The sequence below is a fragment of the Camarhynchus parvulus genome, chromosome 14, assembly GCF_901933205.1.
Source record: "Camarhynchus parvulus chromosome 14, STF_HiC, whole genome shotgun sequence".
Lineage (NCBI taxonomy): Eukaryota > Metazoa > Chordata > Aves > Passeriformes > Thraupidae > Camarhynchus > Camarhynchus parvulus.
The window spans coordinates 11,413,509-11,439,351 of record NC_044584.1 but is presented as its reverse complement, the minus strand read 5'-3'; the positions used below and the strand labels follow the sequence as shown (position 1 = coordinate 11,439,351).

Genomic DNA, 25,843 nt, shown 5'->3' with positions numbered 1-25,843 from the left:
CATGACTGTGAGATTTCATGCAGCTTCTTTTTATTCAAGACTACAACTTTGCCACCACCACGATAATTTTTGTTTTGTTTAGCTCATTTTCTACTAGTGCCTGTATTTTTCCTCCCTTGTTGCTCTGGAAGGAGGCACATCTTTTCATCTTGCTCATAATTTAGGCTAAAGACAACCCAAAGCCAGCCACCACAAGCACAGAAAAAAGGACAAATTTTACACACAGTGCAAGAGCAGAGATTCAATTTTGTTTTCCTGCACATACAGCTGAGGAGCCTGGCTGTGGGCACTGGACATGGACCTGGTGTTTGCACTGAGGATGGTGACTCAGCAGTGCCAGAAACTCAAGCAGCAACCACAGGTGGACCTTTGGAGCAGGGCCATTTGCCATGAAAAGTCATTGCCCTTCAGTGGGCTCAGCAGTAACACCACAGCACCCAGGAAGGGGCAGGACAGGATCTGGACATAAACCTACACATTCTATAGGATGTGCAGCAGGAGGCTGAGATTGCTGCTTCTGCAGTGCAGGGGGGTGAGTGAGTGACAGGGAAAAGCACTTCCTTTGTTCTTCTTTGTGTCTGGATGGAGCTCAGGAAACAAACAAAAAATCAATCCCCCCAGCAGGTCACAGCATGAATCTGGTAATTCCAGAAGTTTGGATCTACCATAACTGGGACAACCTGCACTAATTTTGACATTTTATATAAATACCCTTCTGCACAGCTGATAAAGAATACTTCCCCATGAATTCTCACAGACTTTTTATTTTAACTGCAGACTCTTTGGAGTTCAAGTTTAATCTGGATTACAGTTTCCATATCCCTCTGAGTGCCCTTCAATCATGCAGCCAAAAGCAAACTAAAAAGACATTTCAGCTCCATTTGTTCTACTACTTACCAGCACGCTATATATAGCTTTACCTTAAAAAGAAATACATTCGTGTGCTGTGTTTTTTTTCTTCATTAGAAGAAACAATTTCCTATCCTCCACTGGTTCTCTTAAAAGGCCTGGAAGATAAGAAGCTAATCAAGTTTTATTTGTTAATTCTCATAACCTTCACATCACATCACACATGGAAAGTTGGCTTTTCTTCCTCATCAGTATTTAGCACAGCCATCTTTCCACGCAGGGCAGGGAAATAGACTCATCTTCTATTTTGGCACCATTGTACCATTATTTCCAGTTTTTGTTTTAAGAACAATAATGTCAATGATTTTAAGGTGCTATGAATCAACCTCAAATTAGTATACACTTGTAGGACATGCTAGTTCAAATTACTAACATCAAGTTATGATTTGAAATTTTGACACCAAAATTGCTGACACCATTTTAGAACCAAAATTATCTGATTCTTTCACATGACAGTGATTTCCTCTGACTCTCTGGCTGCACCAGAAGGTTCCTGCATTTGAGATGTGACCAGAGGCAGAAGCCAGGTGCTGCTCTGCCTTTCCCAGGGCTCTCCTCAGCAGTCCATCAGCCCTGCCAGGAGGGCACTGTGCCTGGCTGGCTCAGTAGTGGGGGTCACAGTCCTCCAGCAAGCTGTCAGTGATGTAGCTGCAGTCAAGGACACTCTCGTAGTAGCTTTTCTCTGCAAATGTGTTCACTGTCCAGGCCACCACTCGAATTCCTCTAGAAGACCAGTGCCTCACATAGTCCCTGCAAGGAACAGACACATCCTGAGAGCAGCCTGACACTACACAGAGCTAAGGCAGACAGTGCTGAGGCTACAGCTGAATTTTGGTCTTGCATCAGCAGCACATCAAGGAACAACAGTGTGTCATGTTCTGCAACTTCATCTTTTTGTGTTTTCTTACTGTAAATAGGCAAAAGCAACAAATACTTTTTCTCTTTGAGATTAACAGAAGGTAAAAATTCAGATAAAAAAGAGGCTTAAAATCATAAACCAGCATGGAGTAAAGAAATTATCAAGACACCTCATGCAACACTAAATGGAACATTTTGATAAGTACACACTGTGTTAACTGCACCCTATATACTAACAGAAGAGAATGTCTCCTGATAAATGAGCAAACTTCAACACTTACTGAGAAACAAAATTCTTCTGTATGAGGAAAGCTGAAACCCCGCACAATCTCCACAAGAAACTGTGCAGGCTCCAGTCCAGAATGACATCCATCACCATGTACAAGAAATGCTTCCAGGAGGAACTGAATCGGGGTGTCCCATCTCCCAGGTGACTCAGCTGCCAGGGCCTGTGGGTCAGTGCTGTCACAACATTTCTGTCAGCTTGTCTCATCTGAAGGACCAAGGAGAAAAGACTGTAATTCATCCAAAAGCCCAGCTGCATCAAATACAATTTTTGAGATATTAGATACAAAGTCCTAGCTTGCATTTACAACACTACCAGAATCCTTCTGCCCTTCCCCTCCAGATCCTTTTGTAACTCTTTTACAAAGATGTTTATATTTTATAGGGTTTTTTTCTTCAAATCATACTAAATAAGCACCAGCTCTTATGTTAAAGAAATAACACAGCAGTCATGCAATGTATATAATGGGGAAAAAAAGTAAGTAGACTTGGCAATGAGGATAGAGTTTTAGGAGTAAGCTAGAATAAAAAGGGGTTATTTAGCAGGTACCTTGCACACAGATACCTGACCGGACACCAACTAGAAGAGCAATGCACATTTGTCTGCACTGCTTTCAGAAGGGAGGGAATTGCTGTAGACTCCTATTTGCATCTAATGAGTAGAGTCATCTAATAAGATTATGCATTATGCTTCATTTGTTTTTAAAAGCCTTAGGAATTTGAACAGCCCAAAAGAAACCTGGAACTGGGAGTTTAATACCATACTGAAATTCCCAGACAGGACTGCAAAAATAAAAAATAAACTTTTAGGAAACATCACCTTATAAACAACATCTGGCATGAAAGAACAGACAATGCTGCTGTTATACAACTGTGGAAATTCCTGGTAGAGTTGTTTCAGTGCATCAACTGCCTGCAATTAGAGACATACAGAGATGTTATACATACACTCATATTTAATTTATACTGCAAAGACATTTTAGATCAATTTTAAAAACACTTCCCTGCTGTGTTACAAGACTGAAATAGAAAGGGAGAAGAAGAAAAACAGCATCTTGTTTACAGCATTAACACAGAAATGATATTTTGGTTTTTAGCAAAAGAATTTCTGTTCATTACTCTATTTACAATAATGAGTAGGGTTCTCAGTGTTTGAAATGCCCTTAAATATGTTGTGGATATAATTTTTACTACTGCCCAGGCTTTGGTTGAAGAGTAAAATTATTTATTCCTATATTTTGCTAGGCTAAAGAAAAAAATTACTGTAATTTATATAAAATAATAGTGGTGGATCATTTTCATCTGCCTTCAGTAATGCAAATTATAGATCCCTTGCTGGAGGCTGAAGATGAGGTTGTGACTCCCCCCAGCACAGCAGGGAATTCCCTTTGCTCTGTTTCACTGGGAGCTGAGTGCAGCACTTGCACCAGCCTTGTGCCAGCCTTAAGCTGCAGCTTCCCAGGACAGCTCTGGGTGTCACAAGCAGCAGACCTGGGCTCACTCCTGTTAAAGAAGGGACTGCAACCCAGGGAGCAGTCTGAGACCAGCACAAGAGCAGGTCAGAAACCCCAAGAAGGGGTGAGGGGAGGTGTCAGTGAGCACTGTCACTGTCACTGCAGTGAGCAGTACCTGGTTTGCATGGCCTTTCACATCAAAGTAGATTGTCAGATTGTGATGCATGGACTCCACGACAGCTTCTCTCAGAGTTGGCACCTTTTCATCCTGGAATTGGCTCCTGTAGAAACACAGAACTCCTTGGAATGCAGTCAACACACATGTGCACACACATGGGCCTGCATGGCACCAGCCACACAGGGCTGATTCCACCACAGTTTGCTGCTGCACTGGAACTGGATGGGATCCAATGCTCACTGGCCCCATGTCCCATCCCAAAACACCAACCCCAGTTCTTCACCTCCTTCCCACAAACAGCTTCCAGTCCCAACTGCTGCCTTCCTCCTGCTCCTACTGCACTCCCCAGCCCTGAGCCAGAAATGCAGAGCCTGGCAGAACAGGCAGGGCAAGCTGAGGATCAGCAGGAGCAGCTTCTCCCATCAATAATAAATCATTCCTGATGGAGTGACAGTTCATTCACTCCTGACAATGAACAGCAGCTGCTCAGCAGTCACTGCCTGTGGAAATTCCCCCTGCCTGGCCCAGGTGATCACCCTTCCAGTGAGACAGGGGAGATACTCCTTGTGCCACACACTCACAGGAGGCACATCTGCAGCTCTGGAATTCTCTAATGCAGTGTCTCAGGAGCACACACAGAGTCCTTCCTCTGAAATGGACTCACTTAGGATACTTCACAAGTTGCACTGCTATCAAATTCTTAGTAATGTATAACAATATTTCCCCCTGCATACCCCTAGGAATGACCTAATCAGCCACTAGGGTCACAGTGAGGCCACCCAAAATCTGTCCAGCACCTCTTCACCAGTATAAACCTGATGTGTAGAATCCCCAAAACACAATCAGTCAAGAAATACATGTGAATAAAACTAATCTTAGAAGTGATTCCTGTAGCCAATTCTTACATACCATGATCTCAGCACCTTCAGTGTCCTGCAGTCAGTTTAGGACAAGCTTATGTAAATATTGACCTGTTTCACATTAGATGCCTATGGATTTTGTCCTCAAAAGCCAGTTTATCTTCACTGTGTTTCACTGTTCCTAATCTACTGATTGGTAAGGAGATATAGTCTCATATGCCTCTAAAATCAAATTAGAAGTAAAATATAGGACTAAGTTTTAAATTTAAAAAAATGTTCATCAGTGATAGATCAAATCAATAACTTCGTTCAGCAAGAATTATTTTTCCACTGTTGAAAGTATAATTTCAACAGAGCAGTTCATTTACCGTAGCCTATGTTTTGCAGCTGGATTCAGCTTCCTGATTTCCTCAAAAGTCAGGTCCTGCAGTCTCCCAGCCCCATCAGTTGTCCTTTCAACTGTGTCATCGTGCATGAGAATGGGGACACCATCTGCACTGAATTCAAGGTCCAGCTCCACACCCGTTGCTCCATTCTCAGCTGCCTTAAAAAAAATTTTAAAAATCACATACACAACAGAAAAGACAGCTTTATAGATTTGACACAGGTACAGCTATAATTAGCTTCTATTTTGGTAAAAAATATAAAACATTAATGTACTTTTCAGTAGTCTTCATCTGCAGAAAAAAAGCAGGTTTTATCCAAGTCATTGCTGAGTATTTAAAAATCAACTGAACCATCAAATCTATTTTACAGCTGAAACCATAATGATTCTGCCTCAGTCTTGGGATTGAAACTGTTTCAGGAGAAAAATGAAGAAAAGAATCCTGCTCTCTCCTTCTGATGTAATAACCCTGGAGTCCTTATGTTCTTTTCTGAAAGACAAGAGAAGCAAATGTCAGCACTTTAACACTTAGTCAACACTGCTTACCACGTGTATAGCAAGCAGTAGATGGATGGCAAATCCCTGCTCCTCTCTGAGGAGTGCCCTTATCAGAGAGCAAGAAGGAGCCAGGCTGCCTTAGAACATTTCATACACCCTTTTCCTGCCCTGGATCTTTCCCAAGAACTCTTCAGAAAAACACTTGAGTGAAGTGCTACAACACCAACTGCTCTGAAGGACAAATGCCCTCCTGGGAAAAGGGACAACGCACCAGAAAGACAAAACTGAGTAGAGAGGTTACCTCCAGGTGTCTGCTACGTAAGGATTGTGCAGCTTCAGCATTTACCAGGACTAAGAATCCTGTCTCACACAAAGGTAAGAGATCCTCAGAGCAGCAATGTCTCAACCTCACAGAAACACTACATTTCAAGACTGATAAACTGGAACTGGGACGTGGGGTAGGACGAAGAAACCATAAACCATACATATTGTAAACAGACTCCAGTATCTTTGTAAACACCCTATAAATCATTACCACCAAGCCCAGCACAATAGCTCTTCTAATCCGCGCCCCTCTACTGTAAAATCTATGTGTTAGGGACAATAATCCTAGTGACCAGAAAGGTACTGAAACCTCAAAAAAGTCTAGAGACCAGAACCACACGAAGGCCTCCACCCCAAGAGACATTATGAATTCAAACACATGGCTACTGACTGCTTTAACCCACTACAGAGCAAGCACAACCAACATGTAATCAATAAAGTTTTTTTCTATTTTAAATGATTCTCAGAAAGAGACTGTGAACCCTGGCTGTGCCTTGATGCCTTGCACATGAGGCAGCACTAAGGCATGGCAGGGCTGCCCACAGTGAAGTTCTGGTATCAGATTTCCCCCTAAATGTGGATTTTCATCATAGATCTTCAAGGTTAAAAAAACCAGCCCGTTACAGACTTGCTGTCCGTTCTCTGTGTGCTGTTGCTACATCAACGAAACCCAGTATTTCATTATCGCTGCACCGCTGAAATATCCATCAGCACCAAGGCTACAACAACTCCCACAAGATTCGGAGCTGAAGCTCCACACAGCTTCCAGCAGCTATCGGCAGAGCGGCCCGAGTTACTGACGCTGAGGGCGGCTTGCTGCTGTGAGGGCGGATTATCGGACACACCCCAGCCCCGGGGCCCGTGCTGACCTGTCGGATGGCCCCCAGCGTGTTCTCGGGCGCGTCGTGCGCTCCGCCGCGGTGCGCGATGCGGGCGGCGGCGCCGCGGGGCCGCAGGACGCGCTGCGCGCTCTGGGGCGCCGCGGGCTCCAGGGCCAAGAGGTGCAGCGCCAGGTAGAGCCCGGCCGGCAGCAGGCAGGCCAGCGCCGGGCTGCGGCCCAGCGCCAACGCCAGCGCCATCAGAGCCGTCAGGGAGCTCAGCAGGCCCTCGCCGTGGCACAGCATGGCCGGGCCGGGCCGGACCGGGCCGGGTCACTGCCCGGGACAGGCCGGAAAAACGGCCGCGCCTCTCCCAACGCCAACAGTGACGGCGGCGCCATCGCCGGCCAATCAGCACTCGGCTGTCAGCCGCTGCAGCCAATCAGCGCCCGCAGTGCTCGCCCGGCCCCGCCGGACGCGTTGAGGGCGGGCCCGGGCTCCGAGCACCGCCTCAGGTAACGCCGGGAGGGGCACGCGGGGAGCGGCATGCGGGGAGCGGGGTGTTCCTGATGGAACGCGGGGCACTGAGGGAATGGGGGTGTTCCTGATGGAACACGGGGCGCTGAGGGAATGGGGGTGTTCCTGATGGAATACGGGGCGCTGAGGGAATGGGGGTGTTCCTGATGGAACGCGGGGCGCTGAGGGAAACCGGGGCTGCTCCTCATGGAACACGGGGCTCTGACAGAAACAGAGGCTGTTCCTGGTGGAACACGGGGCACTGACGGAAGCGGGCTGTTCCTCATGGAACACGGGGCTCTGACAGAAATAGAGGCTGTTCCTCGTGGAACACGGGGCACTGACGGAAGCGGGCTGTTCCTCATGGAACACGGGGCACTGAGGCAAACAGGGGCTGTTCCCGATAAAACATGGTGCAGATAAAAGTAAAGGGTGCTAAAGGAAGGAAAGGTAGCGCTGTCCGGGAAGTCGCAGAACATTTGTGTGTATGGAGGGTGTTGAGGGCTTTCTGCAGCTGTGCCAGCTACCCGGTTAGAAACATAATATCCATAGTGATTATTTTCCAGCTACTTGCTGTGTTTGTTGTATACAACATTATATATTGTATGTTTTATGTAGCTGACTGTGCAGTCGTGCCTGCTCACAGGCCAGGCCCGGGAGGAGCAGGCGGTGCCTCCTGCCCGGACAGCGGCGGCTGCTGCTGGACAGGGACCGCGGCTCTGGCCCCTGACACCTGTGTGAACATCCGCCAGGAGTCCAGAGAGATGAGCAACACAGCACGAAAACAACCGGTTATGTGAAGGTTGGGGAAACGGCATGTTTAGTCTAGAAGTGGAATAGCAAAGCCGAGGAACTTGCAGTTTGTGTTAGTGTAAATGGGGGTTTTCACCATCTTTTTGTTGTCTGTATCTGTGGGAAGGATGGGAAGCAACTGACTTTCCAGTGAGGAGCTCTGACCAACTAGAGGTAGAACAGGCATGAGGCCATCTTCTGAAGGGTTGGTTTTGTTTCCTTTTTTTTAAAAAATTTTTTTTAAATTGCTGAGATGAGTATTTGTCATATAGTGTCATAACATGTCATAGCATGTTTTGAGCATCTCAGATGCTCTGTCAGTGGTTTTATGTTTCTGCCAGGTGTAGCTGAAGAAAAATCAGAGATTTTATATGCAGATGCACAACAAATAATGGACTGTCTAATTAGATGTCTAACATATTTAAAAAACCTTTTGATAAACAACAGCATTTGTTAAGATTAAAGATGAAATTTAAAAAATAAATCCCCTCAATGATCATTGAAGAGGTAACAGATGATGAACTTGTTTTTTGAAACCAGAACGACAGCTTTAACAGCTCTAAATGCTGGGAATTAGATGCTTCCATATATTTAAATTAATTATGCCTGGGCCAAGTGCTGGCAAACAAGTGTGGATTTTCCTTCCACCTGACCTGCCTGACAGGTGAGTGTTACCTGCTGCTGGACTGGCTGGACCGGCAGCTGGCTGCTGCCCGTGCGGGAGGGATAGGATGTCAGTGGTGCTGCCCTGGTGGGTGCTGTCCTCGCAGAGCATGGGAACAGGTGCGCACGTTTATCTCTCTTATCACAGCGTGCTCGCTGAATCTGATACCTGCGGCGGCACATTTGTGCTCCTGAGGACATAGGACTGCACAGCCGTGTGATATGCAATGGGATGAAGCAGAAGAGATTTCACGGGGAACTTGTCTGGGAGAGCTGTGTGTGGAAATGGCTGGAAATGCCACCAGGATGGCGCTCCATCCGCTCTCATCTCGCTGACCTGGGGCTGCCTTGGCTGGGCGCTCCCTCGGCACGGCAGAGCTGTCCCCGGCTGTGTCCCGGGGGCTGTGACGGGTCGCCGCAGGGCTCTGTCCGTCGGTGCGGGGATCGCGGAGGGCAGCTGGGCGGAGCGGCGCGGGGCGGAGCGGCGGCGCGGGGCGCGCTGGGGCCCGTCGTGCGGCGGCCCGGCCGTTCGGCGGCGGTTGCCGGGGAGCCGCTGCCAGCCCCGGCCCCGCGCAGGTACCGAGCCGTTGGACGGGTCCGGGCCCGGGGGGGGAGCGCCGGGGGCCCGGGGAGGCGATGCATCGGTCCCGGCCCGGGGCGGGCTCGGAGCCCCGCAGGAATCGGGCAGGAATCGGCCGGAGCGGCGTGCCAGGGAACAAAGCGTGGTCAGGCCTTGCCCGCCGCTGCAGGGCTCGCTCCGGTGGGGACGGGCAGTGAGAGGTATTTCAGATATTTGGCCGCTTTTAGGGAGACATGGCTGCAATTGATTTATTTCTTTCTTTTTTGTCGTGTAAGTATTGGCGTCTGTTCATACAGGGATGTAGCGAGACGGAGGCTCACGGGAGTGAAACAAATTCCTCTGAGCCCCCTAAACATGTAAAGGCTTTTTTTTTTTTTTTAATTATTTTTTTAACTCAATTGGGCTGCAGTTTTGTTTGGGCTGGGTTTTTGCGGTTTTTTAACAGTTGACAGGATCTGTCTTCTTGTGGAAGATCTCAAAGGCTTAGTCTTTGATGGAAATTATCTATAGCAGGTACAGTTTTGTAAATCCTGATTATCTCAATGCTTGCTTTCTTCTCTGTGTGCTCGTGATCATTCTTTTTGCTCATATATGCAGATTCTCCTTTCATAAGGGAAAATAACGAAGAGTTTTGCAGGCTTTAGTAATGATAGGAGGAAGAGAAACTTAATTCAGTTTTCTAGTGTAAAATTTGCTTCCCAAAACATAGTGACACAGAATTAGTGGTGATGTTGTTTTCCCTTCGATGTCTTGGAAGTACACGGAAGAGTAATGTTATTATTCTTTGCAGTTTAGATAACATGAAGATGGAGGACTATGAAATATTCTGTAGGAAGCATCTTTCCAGAATCCAAGAAGAGGCAATAAAAGGAAAACCTTCTTTGACTGTTCAGAGCAAAAATGTCTCCCTCATTCAATTCTATGGAGTTCCTGTGCTTTCCCCTCTGGTAAGGCCTTTTTTTATTCCTTTTCCTCCCTGGTGTGCTAACTGTGCTATTGGCACTGGCTTTGATGTGCACATGTAATGATTCTACTGAAGATGTCTGTGTGAGCTGTCATCTGACCTGCTGCTTAGTGTATTCTAAGCATTCCTAGCCTTACTCTTACAAAATAAGGGGTTAAATATACTTTTTCCCCCCCTCACACTGACTACATTTGCTTTAATTTTTTTAGAAGTTTTCTTCCTAAAGGGAGCACAATTGTTTATTATTTTCAATAATGTTACAGCTGGGCTTCACATAAAATCATATTGACATTTCAAATATTGAACATGTGAATTATTTTAATTGTGTAAAAAATGTAAATAAGAAATGCCAAGATAGTTAAAAAGCTTTTAATGAATTTTTTTTGCATATGTTTGCATCTTCCTCTAATGTATTCCACAGGCTTATCAATTATGTTAAGTCATTCTGTGCTAATGCAAACAGAGCTAAGCTGAAGATTGTTGGTAGTTCCTGCAATACTGCAGCTGACTTCCTTGTTTCAGTGATGGGAAGAAATGGGAGAGAGTTTCTTACAATGTCCAAAAATCAGGATGCAGATATAAATTGCAGATATATTGTCACATTGTTCATTTACAAGTGCATGGATGTTGAAAGGTTTTTTAGAAAAAATCTCTGAATCCTGTGTCAGATTGATAGCGTAGCATGTAATGTTCATGGAAAATTTTATAAATGTGTTATAAATTCATGTTCATTTGCATGTGTGCCAAGAAGGCATTTTGTACACCTTCCCTTAAAAATTGATTGAGAAGAAGCTGGCATTTAACATATGCACAAAATTTCAGGTGTTTTCTGTTCTTCTAATTGTTTTGTTCTGTTTTTTTTCTTTTGAATTTATTTCTGTAATTGTGCATTGAAATTTGCATTTAGTGATGTAAACTATGTTTCTTACACTTTGTTTTGCAGCTCAGCCTTGAGAAGAAAAAGGAAATACAGCAGTATAAGGAGAAAGCACTGGAGCTAGAGAGCAGGAAGCGGGAGTCCCGGAAAAAAGCTTTATTGACTCGTGTTCAGGAGATTGTAGAAAATGTCCAGGTAGTGTTAGTCCTAAGCTGCCTCATAGATTTACAGAAAATCACTGCTTATAGACATTTTGAGAAAGTGCTGGGGTTTAAGTATTCCCCAGTATAAACTTGAAATGAATAGCAGTTAACTCTCCAGAACCAGCATTTGCTAGTATTTCATTCTGTGTGTCCTGATACTGATCATTTACTGAGACTCATTGTAGTGCATGGCCTTGCTTTTCACTGCTGCTTTTGCTGTATGTAAAAGACAGAGCTCACTGCTTCTTTTGTGAGAGTATTGGAAACAACTAGATTGTTAAAACAAGTGAATAACTCCCGTGTGTTAGAGCTGCTTTATTTGCAAGCTTATAGCTTAATCATAAAATAATCTATATGCAACTTTATGATTACAGAATTAAAATTACTTTCACAACAACTTGAAATTCTGTTGTGTGCTTTAAAATTTTACTGCAACTATTTTTTCTTTGCTGCTTCAATGATGAATTTAATAGAGGTTTTAATTTAAAAGACTACTATATACATCTAATCAAGGAGTTATTGTATGTCTTTGGAACAGCTATAATACAGCCTTTAGTTTAAACTGTTGCTTAAATAGTTAATACTGAGTTTGTTGAGTTACCAAGGTGGCAAGCAACACTTTGTAGTTTGCATTGTTTACTGAGTGTGTGTGGCAACAGTCAGCTGGCTTGGGGTTTGACCAGCAGACCAGGAAAGTATGTTCAATACAAAAATAATGTAAATTTGTTTGGGATTTTTTTTTCAAATGTATCTTTTTGATAACTGAGACACAGCTCATAGGATAATTGTAGTGTGAAAATGCTTTTAAACAAATGCTGGCTGGAAGTAACATGTAATTCTCACTTAAGTAAAGTTAGTTTTTAATTTTTTTTTAAGTTCAAGTGAAGTTTGCAGGAATCTGAGATTCTGAGATTTCATTGAAAATCTGCCATTTTTTAAAATTTTCATTTGCAGATGAAGAAGGGACATAGCATGAGTGGTGTGAACACATCAAAGGCTGAGAGTTCTTGCCCTGGTTTGGATTCAAAGGCTTTGACTGACTTCACAACTCTATCAGATATCAATTCAGCATGTACTCCTGAAAGGCAGAGTTCCATGGACCTTGAAAAGTCATCAGAACTTAGACCATCAGGTACTTCAGGGCAAAGGACATCAAATGGGACAGAAGTAGTTAAAGCAGCAGAAGAAAACGTTTCTTCAAAGCCAGGTGAGAGTCGCTTCTCGGAAGATGTGCCGTGTCCAAGGGCTGCATCTCCTGACAAGGCGTGTAACAAGGTCCCATCTCATGCTCTGCAGAAGCAGGAGGGACGAGTGGGGTCACCATCAGATGAGGATGTCCAAGATCCGTGTGTAATGAGTCTTCAGAACCTGATAAAGAAGTCTAGGGAGTACATAGAGAAAGAGCAGAGCAAGCGTACCTCAAAAAGCAATTCAAAGAGGAGTACGAGTGAAAGTCATTCGGATAAAGAAAATGATGGTGTTAAAACAACTGACTCTGTCAAAGAGAGGGCAAAGCTTACAGGCAGAAGTTGCACTGCTCAGACACTTGATAAACCTAGTCTTAATAAATCAAATACCCTTCTCCACTGTGCCTCTACTCATACAAATAACACAAGTATGTCCACTTTATCCAGTTTTTCTAAAGTAGACATACCTATGAGAGTTGGAACACCCCCTTTGGTGGATTCAGATTCAGATGAGGAATTGAAAAAGAATTCTATGTTTGAGCGTGACAGTAGCATTGTTAGGAGCCTCACAGGCTCTTATGCCAAATTGCCGAGCCCAGAGCCAAGCATGAGCCCTAAAATGCACCGACGGCGCCCCAGGCCTTTATCCATGGGACACATCATTATAAACAACCCTGTGAATGCTTATGAGCTAAGTCCTAAAGGTAAGGGTAGAACAATGGATTTAATCATGCAAGATATTGCAGATAAAAACAATGTGTCTGAATCAGTGCCAAAGTTCATGGTGGACTTCACTACAGTCTGCCCTGGCAGACTTCCAGGTGTCAGCAGGAATTCTTTAGGCCCCTGTGATGGGTTGGGGGCTGGCAAGCCAAAGCGCCATTCCTTCGGGCTCTTTGAAAGCAGAGGAGCAGTGTCGGCTATGCTGGAAGGACAGGTGGTGATGGACAGCAGAGGGCCATATAAAGTAGAGAGCAGTCCTAATATGGCTCCTCCAAAACTGAATGAGCCCTTTGCCATCAGTCAGTCTGCAGTGACACAGAAGATCCTGGCTGTGAATGAAATGAAAGCAACTACTTTGGCAGAAAACATTAAATGTAATTCCCCAGTGGAACTCAATAAATCTTACGACGTGGAAAGTCCATCTCCACTACTACTGCAGAGCAAGAATGTGCGACAGCAGCTGGATAATACTCCAAATGTTTCCTCAGCAAATGAGCAGTTCCCAGAAAATTATGAAAAGGTAAAACGTAGACTTGATTTGGACACTGACAACTGCCAGAAAGAAAACAGTTCCTGTGTTCTCAGAGTTGGAATGGAAGAACAAGAGAAGCAGTGGCTGCAAGAACAGAAATATCCCGTGGGATCAGTTTACATTACCAAGAATGCAGTCCTTGAAAATACGACAAAAGGTAAAAGATTTCCTGTGCTTGAGGGTTACTTCACAGTTTATAAATATTTTAGAAAAAACCCCAGTGATCATTAGTCATTGGTGTTTCTTTTCAGAAGTCTCATTTCTCTAATTTAATTTGACTTCACAAATACTGATTTCCCATTTCAGTCTAGGAGCTGGAATTTAGTTTTACTAAGACAATTGTCTTATGCCATGAGGTCTAAATAAGACTACTAAAAGAAAAGATAGCCCACGTAAATGAAAATAAAACCATATAGATATTTTCTTCAAATTCAAGACTGTGTTACATCTGCATGTGTCTCTACTAAATGAGGCTGAAGTGGCATAAGTAACATTAATTCACTCCAGCAAGTGTAACAATTCTTAGAGCTGTATTTTCCATGTCCCTGTTCTAATATAGGCTTTTGGTGTTACTGTTCCATCCACAAGTTTAGTTCACAAATATGCACGTGCAAATACTTTGAAGGACTAGTAAATGATGGGGTTCTGTGCAATACATAGTGGGAACTTGATATCAAGGAAACCTGATATCAAAGACATCCTTTTAACGTTTTACTGATGAGGCAAATTACCTCTAATAAAGGATGGATGTCTCTGGCAAAGATCATATAGAGAGTATTTAATATTTGATTCTTTGTTATGTATTTTCTCAGAAGGTATTTTAAAAACTAACGAGCTGACCTTTGAAGAAGTGAAAAAGAGACTTGAAGAACAGCATGCACAACAACTATCGATTCTGATAGCTGAACAAGAGAGAGAACAGGAGGAATTGAAGGTAAGTTCAACAGGAAGAATAAGCAAAGGTTTTGTGTTGTTTGGAAGTTTTTCAGGAAGCAATTGAGTTTGAATCTATATTCTGTTGCTTTGCAGAGTTGGAAAAATAGTCTCATGATTGAATCTTCCTTTTGTAGGAACTGGAAGAGAAGAAGAGAAATTCAAAAGGAGAGAAGGTTACTACAACAGAAATAGAAATTTCCAAAGTGAATATTAACAGCAGGATGGAGTTGGAGTGGAGGAAAAAAAGTGAAGGTGGCTTGCTGGAAAGTGTGCAGTCTCAGCTGGAGACAGTCCATAACACAAACTCCACCAGCATTGGTAAAACTGGAAGGGAAGACTATAGATTAAGTGTTGTGATCTACTTTGTTCTACAGTGCTTGACTGGACCAGCTGTGTGGATAAGTGCGGTGTTCCTGCCCTAGGGCTGCTCAGGATACACAGAAGGCTGCTGCCCTCAGCTGGGGGCAGCATTTGTGAAACAAAAGCTGTTGCATCTTTGTGTCACTGCCATTTAGCACAGGTTCAGCCATCCTTGAACAGTTCCATGTACTGTGTTTGTTATGTAACTGTTTTAGGGCACATCCAAGGAAAACAAGCTAAGAATAGCCTCCTTTGATCAAGGATGAGGATGTGGATTTGCATCATGTCCCACAAGGATTATCCTCGTGCCATGTAGCTGCACAGCGCTGGGCCAGGTGGTCAACATTTGTGTAGGAGGTTTTGAGGGGCTCTGCCAGGGGTTCCTAACTGCAAGGCAGTACAGCTATAGCTGATGGAACACCTCTCACCTGTTCCAGAACGTTGTGAAATGTTTTGTTCTGTCTTTTGTTTAGCAAATTTTGCATGGAAATCAGTCAGAAATATTTAACTTGCTTCTTGCCTGTAATTGACCTTGCAGACAAAGCTGTGACCCTCGAGCTGAATGTATCCACAGACAGGCATTACTTTGGGCAGAAGTGTGTGTTGAACTGTGTGTTCTGTTTTCTATGCAGGTTTTGCTCATACAACACCCAACACCTTTTCTTCAACAAGTGAAACTTCATTCTATCTCTGGGCACCATCAGGTAGTGGAGTTATAAAGACCTCAGTATGCAGGCCAAGTAATAGGATCAAAACTAGGTGGATTCAGGTAAAGGAAAAGACAGATTTATTTTTATCTTAAAAGGCCCTCATTTTTTTGTAAGGCACTAGTAACAGAAAATTTTAGTATCTGTTCCTGTGTCAACTTTGATTGCATCAGAGAACTGTGTAAGTTATTTTTCTTACTCACATTTGCAAAATAATCATATAGCAATGTATTGCGTCTGCTAAATTATGGTGGGTACTTTGAGCCCAGTCAAAGCTTTATCAACAGCTTTTTTCTTATTGGAAACTTATGTCACTTCATGGATGTTATTTGATAAATAATTCATAATTCTTGCTTTTCTATAAAAAGTTTTGGATTTTTTTTAAGGTTTTCAGTCCGGAGATACAAATGAAGTTCGACAAGATCACAGCAGTGGCAAAGGGATTTCTCACTCGTAGACTCCTGCAGACAGAAAAACTGAAACATCTTAAGCAAACTGTAAAAGTAAGATCAGCGGTTTTTTTTTGTAATAGACAGCTTCTTCTCCTGTTTGTTTTTGTTCCTGCCTTCCATTGATAGATGAAATCCTGCATTTTCTGTTCTCAGCAGATTTTGGGGCTGCACATGAACATGTTTGAGTGCTGCATTGTTTAGTGTCACAAGGTCCAAGGCAAAGAAAGAATCTGTTTGCTGTGTGTACTGTTTGTAATGATTGTTTTGTTATGAAGGGTTATGCCTGGTGTTTACTCTTATTTTCCCATCTTTCCCAGGATACTCTGGAGTTCCTAAAAAATTTTCAATCTGAAGCCCCATTGAAAAGAGGAACTGTGTCAGCACAAGATGCATCCCTTCATGAAAGAGTACTGGCTCAGGTGACACAATTTAAACCTTTTTTTTGGTCTTTCCTAGCTATTCTGCTTTTGTAACATAAATACATGAAACCTTGAGAGTGGCTTTGTTTAGAGTAAAACATTTAAAGAAGAGAAGATTCCATTTTTTTTGCTTGACACAAAATTATTTGATATCAAAAAACGGTTTTCAAAATTACGAAGTGTTTTGTTTAGATTGAAAGCAAAAAGAGCTTGATGTTCAAAACCATGGGCATGTAAACTTGATTGAATATTTACTGAACATTTCAATGATTCTTTCCAGCTGCGAGCTGCTCTGTATGACATCCATGACATCTTTTTCACCATGGGCGCGTCGGAGAGAATGAACATCCTGCGGCACGATCGCGAAGTCCGTAAAGAGAAGATGCTCAGGCAAATGGTGTGTTATCTCCCAGGGATTGTAAACTGCTGCAGGACTTTAAGTACTGAGCCATTTTGCTTTTAAGAGATTCATGTACAATGTTTCTTAAATCTAAATTTTTAATTATGCTTTTGTAGGTAACTTTCTTCTGTATCCTCTTTTTTTTTAGGATAAAGTAAAGAGCCCAAGAGAGCGAGTGACACTTTCAACAGCCACACAGAAATCTCTGGACAGGAAAAAGTACATGAAGTATGTGCAGCTCTCCCATGGGTGGGGAGGGTTGGTAGAAGGGGTACAAGAAAAGGAGTAGGAGGCATAGGAAATAATGAGGAGGAATAACAATTTCTTTGCAAGCTGACATCTCTGCTAGGAAGAATAAGTAAAAAGAGTAAAAAGCTTTTCAGGTTTATGGTGTCTTGCTAATTGTATTTTGCTCTTACTTTTAAGAGTCTTCCTGTTTGTAAGGAGAAAAATGTTTGCTCCAAGTTGTGCATTTACACTATAATGCAGTGGTGGATGCTTAGTTTATGGTTAATTTTGCAAATTGTAAAAAGTAAAAAGTGCCCCAAGTGATTTTATCTATCTAAAGTGCCCAGCAATAGAGACACTTAATAGAGTATCTCTGGCAGAGTTTTTGGGGGAATGGTAGCAGGCATTATCTTGGAACATGGTAGACACTTGTTACACTTGCTTCTGAATAAAGAAGTGATCATCTGTGGGACTGCTCTGGCAGTATTACATGTAGGTGTAGTTCCTCTTGTAGGCTTTCTCTGAGTGTTTCGGTTCAAGACCCGGATGATGATTTGCTAACTGAAATATGTTTCAATACTTTTGTTTCTCTAGGGCTTCAGAAATGGGAATACCAAGTAAAAAAATAATCATAAAACAAAAAACTCCTCAAAATCGGTAGGTGATGGTTACTTGTATTAAAATGCTTTTAAGAAACTGTCTTACAGTAATGTGATCTGTACTGTTGGTTTGCCATTGATCAGCTCAATTCCTGCTACTATTGTCATGAAAATTAATGAAATCTGATTTACCATGGCCTGAGAAAAGGGTCTATTAGCTTATTATAAGTTAGGAAAATATGTTTTCTTCAGAGTAATTTCTGAAATTTTATCTTCAGAAGTTATTTATTTATGGCTTTAAGTCACGGTGCTCAAGTTCAAGGTTTTTTTTTGAGATGCTCTATTAAACTTCAGTTTGGCACTGCTACTTTTTCTAATACCTTTTACTTTGCAGTTGAATTATTGATAATGCTTATCTTTAGAAAGCTGTCAGAAAAGTAGTGGCTTTTTAATGTGAGGAAAATTTTGTTCTTTGACTGTGTGATTGTTTGCTCAGATCACAGAAACTACAGTGTTCAGTACATGTTGTTCAGGGAGATTACAGCTGCTCTCTTATGAGGCCTGTCTGCATGTTTATCTCATATTAAAAGTCAGATACCTGGCATCTCTTAAAAACAGATGTTATCCCCTGTTTACCCAAAAGCTTTGAAGACATGCTGTCTACTCATACAGTTCAGCCTTCAAGGACTACTGTAAGCAATTCAGCCCTTTTTCCTGTGTGTTCTCATCAATGACTGGGAACCCAAGGTGCTGCTGAGGGACATCTATCTGTGTGCTTTTTTTGTTTCTTTGTTTTAAATAGTGGAAGTAGTCATCCTATGCTGGATTTTCAATTCCAGCCAGTTTGCCTATATGTCATTTTCATTACAGAACCTGTTAGCCTTCCTGAAATTTGTTATGTGAAAGATGAGGCACAATTTAGTATTTCTTGAGAGGCTTTTATTTTTAAAGGGAAAAAGCACTAATAAAAGTTTGTGTTTTAACAGCATACTTCAACCAAACCAAGGACAGAATGCTCCAGTTCATAGACTGCTTTGCAGACAAGGGTAAGAGCACAGCATCTTTCTAGCCTAAAGATGAAACTAATTTCAAAGTGCAAGAACAGTGATTGATGAATAATGTTTACACATAACATACACATAACAGTACAACTGTTGTTCAGAGTAAAAATAATTACTTGTCTCAGTATTTTGAGAGAGTGATGAAGCTTTGTTTTACCTTATACTGCAGGAATATATTTATTGTTGTCATCTTCTTGTGTATTGTCTTCATTTACACTGTTCCAACATTTCTATTTGTAACATTCATTCCATGAAGCTTTGCTTCCACTTAATGAAATACTGTATTTTTATATGTGGACTGTAATTCCATGGTATCCAAACTAAATCAGTTTCTTCAATAGCGTTTTTCAGTCTGTTTATGGGGAGATGTTCTCTTACTTAACATGTCTATGTAAACCATAATAATATCAATAGGAACTGTACTGGTGGTCAGGAAGAGGCTCTGTGGGACATTGTAAAAATGTCTTCATGCCAAACACATTTTGATAGTGTCTATATTTTTGTATACAGTCTTTCAACTTTATTGCAAGTGACTTATTAACTGTTTTATATTTAATTAGAACCTCTAAGGCCTCAGTGAATGGGGTTGAGCAAAATAGAAGGAAGGCTGCAGGGAGCAGAGTGCCTAACAAGGCTGTTTCAGGTGTGTAGAAAATTGGTGCTTGGATCTTATAGTAAATAAGTTTCTAGTATCTAGACAAAGTAAATTGGCAATATATTGTTTTCCTTTCCTTGTGCACCTGCTTTGCTCTGCCTTAAGTTTAACCTATCTCTCAAACAAACCTGTGCTGGTAACTGAACCATCCACTTTCAGATTCTATAGACATAGTGTATAGAATGTGCTGCACAGCTCATTTGCTTTCACTCACTGGATGCCCAGTCATAAAAGAGATTGCCAGATATATTCACTGGAACTGTTGAGAAATTGCTAGTAGTCAAAATAGACTTGGATTAGAATCTTCATGTCATTTGATTCTAAGTTCTGCACACACATCTTCAGCATGGAGCATATTTAAAGGACAGGAAGGACAGTTTCCAACTCCTCCAACTCATCATACAGTCCTAAAATTTACATATATATATATATATATATATTCCTGTAGCATCTTACAGCATGTTTATGTCTTAATAACCCAAGTTTAAAAGTGGAGCATTTTGGTGCTACCATACAGAGATTACTGATTGGTTACCTTTTATATAAAAGGTTTGATAATAATGCTGAACCTCTGATAAATCACTATGAATGGTCTTACACAATTTCTATTTTTTTAATTAGATTTTCAATTTCTTAAGTGGTAAGCCTAGATTTATCAAAAGGTAAAGTGGTTGATAGGTTTTAAAAATATTTAAGATCTGAATTACACTTTGTTCTCAAAGGAGAGTTCCACAAGTCAAGGATAAAAATTGGGAATTTTGGGGCTTAATAAGGGAAATGTTTAATATAGTAGGATTTCATCTGTTTTCCATAATACTTTAAATAATCTGTATGTGTTAAGGATCAAACCTTTCCTATAAGGGAAATGCTTATTTATTGGTGCCCCAGAGCAGTGCTGGCAGAGAGTGTGTGTGAGCTTGAAGGCAGTGTGTTTTACACTGGTTAAATGGGATGTTTTCCCAGATGCTGCTTTGTGAAGTCAAAAGAAGTGGCCACAGAAGGATGTACAGTGAGGCAGAATGCATAAACACAGATAGCATTGCAGTATCAGAGGGGGAGATAAAAGGCAGGTGATGAGATCACAACCAGAGTGTGTTCATTTATTTTTCTGTACTTAGTTCTGCTGTCATCACCAAAGTAGAGCAAGGCAGTTGTTTGGTTGGGCTCAGTGACTCTACAGAAAAATTAGCAAAGATAATAAATAACCTTCCTGAAATATAAAGCAGAAAAAGTAAATAATATAATTTTTGCGATCAGAGGTAGCCATTAAGGCAAGTGTTCATCTGCAAGTTTGCTGCTGACTAGTAAAGGAGCATGCTGAAAAACAGGGACAACAAAACAATCAAAACCTCAGCCAGTTACAGTATTACAGAGGTTGTAAAAGAGTAGTAGTGTTAGGTGGTGTCAGGGTCAGGTCTGGCACTGATTCCAGGTTTGGATCCTATCCCCAAACCCATGTAATTCCCACTGAGCTCATAATGAAACCACAGTGGTGTTTACATTGTGTCTGGCACCAGACATCCAGTTAAGCATTCAACACTCAGAATTCTGTGTTGGCAGCGTGTGCTGCTCTGCTCAGGAAGTCCCCAGGTTTATCTTAGTCATAATTACCAAAGTTGTGACAGGTCATACTTGGCAATGAAAAAACTCCTTTGGGATATATCTCCAAACTTCTCTTTGCCTTGTTGCTGTTTGTCAAATATTTGGAAAGTCACTGAGTGCCTTCTGCAGTGGCCCTCTTGGAACTTCAGGCAGGTGTGGCTAACCAGTTTTATGTGGGTTAGTTCTGGCTGCTCAGTGTAGCCTCACGTAGAGCTTGGACATCACCCATGTTCCTGTGGTGCAATACCAACACCTCTGTGTGCTCCTTCAGAAGTACGTTAGACTTCTTGCACTGAATGAATAGAAATGCATTCTGAAGTTGTTACATGGGCATGAAAGAAACAATTTGCATAATTTTGCAATAATGAAAGAACTGAATTTAAATATATTTAAATAGAGTATGGTTTCCTTAAATATGGATGAAATGTGAATAGTGAAAAGTTTGGCAGTATGTTAAATAGGGTGTTGATTTAATCTGTTTTCTTTGTTCATTCCTGACTACCAATTAAATTTAGCTTATTAGAGGGGCAAAAAGGGAAGGAGGGCTAGTAAGATACAGTTATTATAATTATAAATACGTACAACTTCAATATGACACAAACCCTCAGAAGAAAATAACATACTTGTCCAACGTTTTTTTCTTTTGTTCTCCTGATTGTTGTTTTAAATTCTATATGCAAAGTGCTTTGCAACTTTAATACCACTCAGACTGATTGTTTTTTGTTTAGGAATCAAGTGGCAATCCTAAACTTAGTTTTTGTTGGTTTTTACTCCTTGAATCCAAAGTTCTGTGCTTAAGAGAAAAGCACAGACTTGTAACAGTATTTTTTTTAAGTTTAATTAGTTTAAATCAGGCTGAGCTGTTCCATCAGTAGCTTTCAAGGGGTGCCAGGCAGGGCATCTAATGAAGTCTGATTGTGTTAGAAAGCGGTTGAGATTAGGTTGCTCCTACAACAAGGCCTGTTCATCTCCTCTCCCCAGTTTCCTTTTCCTGTGGAAAGGAAATAGAGGCAGGAGGCACACAGGATATCTGGGTGGTGGCAGCTCTTGGCCAAGCCAAGGGCACAACTTGCCCATGTGAGGTACGGGGCTGTGAAGTGTGTTGGCTTCAGGAAGCCTCAGACCTGCTGTGTGTGAGTAGCAGGTCTGTCCTTTGTCCCAGGAGAGAGGCCTCATGTGATTGTCCCTTGTTTTCAGAACTGTCACTGTTTTTATTCAAATTTGCCTTCTTCAGTTCCTTAGGCTAGATTGCTGGGGTATTTTTGCACACTGGTGTACTATTACTGTAATATCCTGTTCCTTGTGGGACATTTTTCTATAGCTTGGAGGACACTTGAGGTGAGTCAAGGGGTAGTGTTAATCACTGAAAAGGCTGTGTCTGTCAGCCTGGTTGTCTGTCCTCTGAGATCCCAGGTGATGTGAAGAGCACAGCACTGGGGAGGGCAGGGCCAGTGAGAATGCCTTTTGTGTCCTGGGAGCCTGTGGAGATGTGAGGGCTCTGGGAATTCCTGCTTTGGCCTGTGCTGATCATAGCCCTGGGAATTTACTGCTTTGGCTTGTGCTGGTTGTAGTCCTGGGACACCTGTAAGTAATCACGGCAGCTCTGAGCAGGAGTAACCAAAGAGCCCAAAAAGGACTGGCACTTCCTTTGTCACCTTCATTTACTGCCTGGTAGTCATTCCTCTTCCATGGCTGTCTTCCATTCCCACTGCTCTGCACCTGTGACATGGTTTTCACTGCTTTGTGGAAATGTTTGCTCACACTGCTGCACTGTCTTGATAACTGCTTGAACCTAAAGAATGCTGAGTTGTGCTGCTTAGCAGCCTGCAGTGCTGAACCCTCATTCCTGGAAGATACTTGTGCTATGCATACTACAATATGGATTTTTTAATATATGTATGTATGTACTTGCTCCCTCTGGAAAGACTTATTTGTTTGTTTATTTATTATTTTTTTACTTAAGCATCCTTCCTTTTATAAGGGCTCTGCCTGATGATTTTCATACTGCATCTCTAATTCTGATTGTCTTATTGACATATGGGAGCCTACAGCTGTCTCTTGTTTTAATTAATATGACAAAAGGAAAGAGTTATGTTAAGTATTCAGCTTGTATGATATTTTTTAATTTATTTTTTTTAAAGTAATCCATGGCATAGTTAAACTTAACCAAGATCGATGAAATGGCTGATTATGCAATAGTTCTTTTAAAAATTTGTAAATTGTGGTTGTACTTGTTTTAGAATAGCAGAAAAGAAGATAGAATAGTTACTAAGTAAGGCAATACTATAAAAAGTCACTACTTTTAAACCTATAGGTAGTTTTCATAAGGTTTTTGGGGTGTACCATTATGAAAACTGTCATTTAAAAAGTAGTCACTGAATGCATAATACTGCTTTAAAAAAATTGTCCTGATTTTTTTTGGCTATTTTTGTTGGATAATCCTGTTTCAAAAACCATTACTACTAATTGTAATATGGTAATGTTTCTACTTATTTTTAGGAGCATATGCAGGAAGAACCCAAAGAAAGAAGCCAAATGTTGTGATAATTTAAGAAGACAACATTCACTGGGATAAAATGGCTGTGTTTTAATGATGGCTTTGTCAGCACCGATTTTTAATATTGCATCTTCTTTACATAGATGTATATTTAGACATCATAAACCTACTTTGTCATTTTCAGATGACACATAACACAATCATATTGAAGCTGCTTTGAAGCTCTAATGCTTGTGGGAAAATTGCATGTTAGAACTTGTGTACAGACTAGTATTAATGTATAAAAGATTCATAATCTTGTTTATTTAAAGACTAGCACGGGGCAACATGAAGGTAATTTGTGACTTTTTCACACTTTCTAATTCTAGTGTCTTACATGTGCTTTTTGCATTACTTAAATTGCAATTTCTGTGTGTGAGTGCCACCATAAGTAAGTCATGGGTATATATTTAGTTTCATACCATAAAGTTAAAGCAGCTAAATGTGAAAAAAATCCCCCGAACTTAATTTAAACAAAAGTGATCTTTCAAATCAGTGAGTTTGTCAGCAGCTGTTCTGAATGTACTTTCTGTAGGAATGAGATTAGCTCAATTTCAGTACTAAAGGCCTTGTACCAAATGTTTTGCATTTCTCTGAGCTGGACAGATGTGGTCCAAATTCACAGTCAGGCTGTTGGACAAACATCCACTGATCAAACCAAAAATGTCCATCTATATGTGTGGTAGATCAAACCACTCTGCTGAAAGGGCCCTGGGTTTTTATTGCCCTGCTGTCTACTGCATTTTCTTATGGAAACATCTGTCCAACATGGAGATGTATATGTTCTACAAAAACTGCAGAAGGTAAAATTTTAGCTGTTTTACCATTTCAGACTTAAATAGTTATTTCAGTCTGTAATAGTAATTCAGATATGTTACATTTAATGGATGAAGTGGCAGTTTTTCTGAGTTTATCTTCTGCTGTGTGATCTAACAGGCCCTTGTACTGAAGTCATGATTTCTGCAGGTGGGGAATCCCTACTAAATCCCAACACTTTTGTATTTACGAATATCTAACATTAAAAGATCATGGTCATATTCTACCTTAGTCTTCCAACTGATGGATATTATCCATCAACTTGAGGGGAGCATCATTCTGCACCTTCTTTTAATGAACTTGAGACGTGATATTAACAAAGTTCTATAGAGAAAAGCTCAGCTGTATAATCCTTGCAGTAGAGAACTGACTGCCAGAATGTAAATTAGGTTATGTTTTGTTACTTTCCCAGTGTCAATACAATACAACACACTAAACTTTGGAGGCTTTGTAGTGTGTTGACATGAATGTAAGAGAAGAAAGATTAACTGAAAATTTCATTGTGGTAAATAGCATGAAGGAGGAACATTAATAATGGGATGAGGACAGTTATTTCATGGGCAAGTGGATTGGCATCAGCCTGTGGCTTTTATCTGCCCCCAAGTCTGTCCTCTGCAGCTCGTGATGCTGTGTTATACCAGGCACTAAGTTACCCAAATTGCATGCTTGCAAAATGGCACAAACACTGCCCCAGCACCTTGAAGAATGACACTGCTTAGTTTGTTTGAAAGCCTGGGGCCAGGGGCTTCCCTGATGGTGAAAATAGAAGAGTTTAACCAGTGGAAGACCTGCCTCCTTCATACTAATGCTGTGGTGCTTTAAAATCCCAGCTGTAGTACAGAAAATGCCCCAGGCAAGTTTCCTGCTTACCCAATGGGCGACAAAGCTGTGTTTTAATTCCCAGTTTTCCTTAGGAGTGGAAAACATCTTGAGAGAAAGAATTTACAGTGACAAGAGTAATCTGTGTCACAGATGACAGAAGGTGCTGTTGATATGGCAGCACTAAAGATTGATGTTTTTAATGGATGTTTGATGTGCTGTATTTATTATTAGCATAGGCAATATGTTGATGCACAGATAGGTTTAGTGTGTTAGTAAAAATGAATGTTTCCCTTCTCTTAGGGTTTCACATCTAAACCTCTTGTTCTTCAAGCATGTTTCCAGTGTGTAATAAAGCATTATAGCACAAGGGTCTTTTTTGTTTTTGTTTTTTTTTTTAAACTTTCATGAGGCCTTTCTCTTGGCAAGTGCCAGAATTTGGTTTTGTACTTGCTGTTTTGTATTTATACATATTTATCTTTTTATTTTGTGTGGAATTGTGATACCATTACAGAAGTCTATTTATTTTTGTACTTTGTTTTACTTTCACCAGTCTGGCTTTTTACTTGACGCGTTCTGCACAATAAACTCTAAACCTTTAACAACAAATGTGTCTCTGTGCTCTGTGCTCGGCCCCCTCAGGCGTT

At 41.4% G+C, this 25,843-nt stretch overlaps 2 protein-coding genes across 9 annotated transcripts; one reads left to right on the top strand and one right to left on the bottom strand.

Annotated features, from left to right (window-relative positions):
• Window positions 1–442: 442 nt before the first annotated feature.
• Window positions 443–6,932, bottom strand: GDE1 (glycerophosphodiester phosphodiesterase 1). Of its 2 annotated transcripts, none has more exons than XM_030958087.1 (6): window positions 6,621–6,932; window positions 4,913–5,088; window positions 3,682–3,787; window positions 2,873–2,965; window positions 2,049–2,260; window positions 443–1,659 (listed from the first exon to the last, which is right to left on the bottom strand). In XM_030958087.1, exons 1-6 carry the CDS (start codon window positions 6,873–6,875, stop codon window positions 1,512–1,514), a joined length of 990 nt encoding a protein of 329 aa, XP_030813947.1. In that variant the 5' UTR covers window positions 6,876–6,932; the 3' UTR covers window positions 443–1,511. The 2 variants fall into 2 exon arrangements, with proteins under 2 accessions (XP_030813947.1, XP_030813948.1); XM_030958088.1 differs by having other exon boundaries at window positions 4,913–5,419; window positions 6,621–6,720.
• A 115-nt stretch (window positions 6,933–7,047) lies between these two features.
• CCP110 (centriolar coiled-coil protein 110) lies at window positions 7,048–25,807 on the top strand. Of its 7 annotated transcripts, XM_030958326.1 has the most exons (16): window positions 7,048–7,084; window positions 7,704–7,887; window positions 9,911–10,067; window positions 11,028–11,156; window positions 12,119–13,763; window positions 14,419–14,540; window positions 14,677–14,860; window positions 15,535–15,671; window positions 15,996–16,112; window positions 16,379–16,480; window positions 16,761–16,877; window positions 17,029–17,108; window positions 17,703–17,765; window positions 18,694–18,753; window positions 19,329–19,411; window positions 23,525–25,807. In XM_030958326.1, exons 3-16 carry the CDS (start codon window positions 9,921–9,923, stop codon window positions 23,575–23,577), a joined length of 3,039 nt encoding a protein of 1,012 aa, XP_030814186.1. In that variant the 5' UTR covers window positions 7,048–7,084; window positions 7,704–7,887; window positions 9,911–9,920; the 3' UTR covers window positions 23,578–25,807. The 7 variants fall into 7 exon arrangements, with proteins under 7 accessions (XP_030814186.1, XP_030814187.1, XP_030814190.1 ...); XM_030958327.1 differs by lacking the exon at window positions 7,048–7,084 and having other exon boundaries at window positions 7,566–7,887; XM_030958330.1 differs by lacking the exons at window positions 7,048–7,084; window positions 7,704–7,887 and adding an exon at window positions 9,044–9,116 and having other exon boundaries at window positions 14,422–14,540.
• The last annotated feature ends 36 nt before the right edge of the window (window positions 25,808–25,843 follow it).